This window comes from Poromitra crassiceps (genome assembly GCF_964638095.1).
Source record: "Poromitra crassiceps genome assembly, chromosome: 13".
In the NCBI taxonomy this organism is placed as follows: Eukaryota; Metazoa; Chordata; class Actinopteri; order Beryciformes; family Melamphaidae; genus Poromitra; species Poromitra crassiceps.
In genome coordinates, this window is record NC_139644.1 from 19,580,594 (window position 1) to 19,584,868 (window position 4,275).

Genomic DNA, 4,275 nt, shown 5'->3' on the forward strand with positions numbered 1-4,275 from the left:
AGTACACATGAGAGTCCACACAGGAGATAAACCATTTAAATGCTCAGTCTGTGGGGAATGTTTTATACTTAAAAGAGATCTGAAGAAACACATCATAGTCCACACAGGACAGGAGATAAACCCTTTAAATGCTCAGTCTGTTAAAGCAACCTTGAAAGAACACATGATAGTCCACACAGGAGATAAACAATTTAAATGCTCAGTCTGTGGGAAATGTCTTTGTCATAAGCGAAACCTGAAGAGACACATGATAGTCCACACAGAAGAGGTCACTTAATATTGAGCTGGACAATATTTGAATATTATAATTGTCTATCGATGGAAACATATTGTCAGACCATTGATCGAGTGATTTTCATAACAAGTCTGTTTTAAATGAATGATAAAATGCAAATAATTAGTATCAAAATGAGATTAGCATCTATTGTTATATATTGCTATTGAAAATTTTGCATCAGCCATCGATGCCTCATGAAGCTCCTTGAGATTTAGGAAAAGTGGAGGTTGTTCAGGTTGGTTGGAAGATGGAGATCATCAGTTTACATGAAAGAAACTGATACAAACTTTGGAATATTTTACCATTGCACAGACGTACCAGTACAACGTACAGCAAATATAAACACAGCCTTAAGGAATGGCTTATGGCCAATCAGCTATGTGAGCACGTATAATAACTAAGTCAATCTCTTCTTTACAAGCCCTCCTTGTGTGTTCTACATAAACCGCTGTATATGTGTGTATGGATTGTATGTTTGTCAGCTTGTTTGAATTTAGTCTGACCTGCCTTTATGCCCTACATGCTTATTCTTGAAATGTGTATCTCCACCTTAGAGAATGACTAATTTAACTAATTGATAGTCTATTTATATACTGTTGTTAATGCAGTACTAACTTGCTTCTACTGTATTTAATGTTTTGCTTTTGTGTATTTGTTTCCTATTACTAGTGAATGGCCTATGACATCTGGCTGCAGGGAGGACAGTTGAAATTTAGCCCTTTGGCTAACACTGGCACATTTACCTTGTGGTTGATTCATGTGTACTGTCCCTAATCAAAAATAAATAAAATAAAAGACATTCACTGATAAAAGGGCAATGTTCTGACTCAACATGTCAAATTGCTAATGAACTTCTTTCCTGTCTGAAGGTTTTTTTCCCAACTTCCTTGTGCATGTTCGTGGGTGTAACGTACAGACTGTGTATAGCTGCATTCGCCGGATGTAGATGAGACAGTCTGTTTTAAGAGACTAATGTGTGTCCAATGTGTGTCCAACAATGTGTCCAAATGTTTTCGTCCTATGATGCTGCGTACTAGCGCCAAGTTAGAAAAGACAATGAGAAAATAGCACTTCCTGTTATATATTTCAAAATACAACCATTAGAAATCTGTCACACCCATTGATTAAAAGGACATTTTATTTTGGAAACTGACAAGACTCTGGTACGCCCATTTCCGCACAACCGGCTGAAAAATCGAGTAGCCCCGGGTAGCCCCTAGCTGCAGATTGCAGAACCAGAGAACTCAGCCAGCAGAAGCAGTCGCCTCGCAGATAAAATCTCGATACACCACGAGTGTATCAACAATGGGTGTGCAAGTCAAAGTCGAATACTGGTAGTTATATCTTTCATTATAGTTATTATCTTGCATCATTCATCTATTTCTTTTTAAAGCTTCATCACTTTCTGCGGTTGTATTAGTCAACCATATGACGCTAGTTAGTTAGCGAGCCCTTAAATTGGATAAGCTAGTAGTTAGCGTTCAGAGGTTAGCTAAGCTAAAGCTAACGTTTAGTACGTCATTGTCACTCTTTGTTTGTGGTGACAGTCCAGTAGTAGCCTAGCCTCAACGCGGAAGAATGACTGATGAGTCTCACGTTGAGGCTAGTAGTACTAGCCTAGAAACCTAGCCTCACAATTCAACTATTTCACTCGTAATTGAGTGGTCATGGTCAACGAGTGAAATACGATGTCAAATTCTGAGGCTAGCAACCAGTGGTGGAAATCACAGGCTTTACTGTGGGAGTCCTAGGCAGGGTGGGGGTGGGAGCCCCCAGACGTGGCCCATGACCCCACCCCCACGCACCGCCAGGAGGCATAGGCATAATTTCTGTTAAAATCAAGAGCTGAATGCTTGACTGTCTTTCATTGATTTTACACATTACCATTAGTGCTACATAAAATGTCTTACAAAAGTTACTTGCCGAGATCTACAGATTATTTCCCCTTGATTTTATTAATGACAGACATGATGACAAATTTATATTGACGCTGCTTATTCAGCTTCCAAATACATGTTACTATTCTCTGCTCCTTTCATGCTGCCCCTGCTCCACTGCATTGCAGGACAATCTTTAAAGGGAACCTGAGGAGTAATGCCGTTCCCCCTCTAATTCCATCACTGGTAGCAACCCAGATCACAAAAGATAACGCTATCTATGCTGCAATAATTTGTTTGAAAATTGTCAAATAGCAGATATTCAATTCTTGTCTCTGTTTTAGTGGCGGATGAGGGTACGGGCCCCGCTATGAGGAGCTCGCGCGGGTTGTCACCGCTGAGTTCCCTGATGCGGAGGTGTCAGGCTTCGTAGGAAGGCAAAGTAAGTATCGTTAGAACAGAAATCATATCTAACGTTACACATACCATTTTATTATGATATAGTTATGTTGGACTTTCAACACAGACAGACCAGATGGTTGGATTTCCCCTCTTTTTTCTTTGTGTGTGCACCGTCATGTGTGCAAGGTGCTCCAGTGACTGTGGAGGTAGGCTAATGCTAATCTAATAACATTACCCTCTCAATGTGCAGGCAGTTTTGAGATTGAAATCAATGGACAGCTGGTCTTCTCCAAGTTTGAGACAAGTGGCTTCCCATATGAAGCGGACGTGAGTAAAGCCTACACCTTCTTTCACACTCACAAGTGTGTATTTAAAGTGTAAGTTATAGCACAGGGCATTTCTGATGCACGTGCCTTTCGTCTCTGCCTGCCACAGATCTTGGATGCAGTGCAGAAAGCACACGATGGGAAGCCTGTGCAGAAGATCACCAAAAGTCGTGCACCTTGTGTCATCATGTAAATGCCCCTCCCTCCTGCATTAACACCCTGCGTACCAGTGGCATCAAGAATGGCCAGTGCAGTCGTCTACTGCCACCCTCACGTCTTCTGGTCTAACCCGCCCCTGCCAATGTGGGCTTGGGAAAGACCCAGCTCTGACATCACTGGCCACTGTCCCTGATACAGAGAGCTATCACCAGACTCTGCTGTGCCTTCTGTCTCCCCTCTCTGCTTCCATTATGGTGCTCCAGTCTGTCAATGATTACTTTAGCCTAAAAACTATACGGTTATTGTATGATGAACCCAGACTGGGACTTTCCCTCTTGTTATAGGAGCAGAGACTGGGAGAAGAACCCACAGAAGGGTTGGAGGGAGACGTGTTTTGCTTAAGCCTCATTGCCTGGCACTTTTTAACTGCCCGAGTTTTTGTTGTGGGCCTTTTATTTGAATTCTTCCTTCTTTGGTGAATTGACATGCAATGATCCATTTTCATTGAATGCAAAGGACAGTATAAAGTCGTTGCATGTAATTTAAAAGCTTTCAAACGTGAAGCCCTTTGTTTTTTCCTCTCCATGCCGAATAATGTAAATCACATTCCTGAAATGTGATAACATTTTCAAATACTACCGATTACTGTATGGATTCTGGCCAGTCATGTTCTAGAAGTTTGTGGTATTTAATGCTGAACTAAATTACATGTCGTTTTCTTGTTATTTAGAGCATAAGTCAAATTCCAGCAGCCAAACTCAGCATTACAGCAAAAATGATTTGCTGTAATGCCATTCTGCTCAAGAGTTTAGCCATTTATTTTTGTTGGATTTTTCTACCTGCCCACTCTCTGAATCTGTGGTACTGCTGCCAATGCTTTTCTGACTCGGGTACGAGAGCGTTCATTAGTGGTGCTTCTGAAGACCACCGCCCACTCGTCTGTCAGCTCACATTAAATTGCATGTCAAATCAGGTCAAAGAAGTCAAAACTGTAAAATCTTTAAATAAAGCTAATGTTCTGTTGTTAGGTGTGTGTGTTTTTGTATTGGTTACCAGTGAAATACAGACTCTTTATGGGGAGTTATCAGTCCTCTTGGGGACTGGTGAAAGACAAGTGATGCTGGAGTCTTGAAAACAACACATGCCTTTTGGGTCTCTTATCTTCCTTAGCGGCTCTATGCATCTACAATGTGACCGTATCTCATTCATAACGTGAAGTGTGTTTTGGGTTGTG

General features: G+C 41.3%; 1 protein-coding gene across 1 annotated transcript; it reads left to right on the top strand.

The window, feature by feature from the left end:
* Nucleotides 1-1,485: 1,485 nt before the first annotated feature.
* On the top strand, nucleotides 1,486-4,068 carry LOC310787222 (migration and invasion enhancer 1-like). The gene is made up of 4 exons (XM_083648589.1): nucleotides 1,486-1,611; nucleotides 2,499-2,596; nucleotides 2,807-2,883; nucleotides 2,992-4,068. The coding sequence occupies exons 1-4, from the start codon at nucleotides 1,583-1,585 to the stop codon at nucleotides 3,073-3,075; spliced, it is 288 nt and encodes a 95-aa protein (XP_083504715.1). The 5' UTR covers nucleotides 1,486-1,582; the 3' UTR covers nucleotides 3,076-4,068.
* Nucleotides 4,069-4,275: the final 207 nt, after the last annotated feature.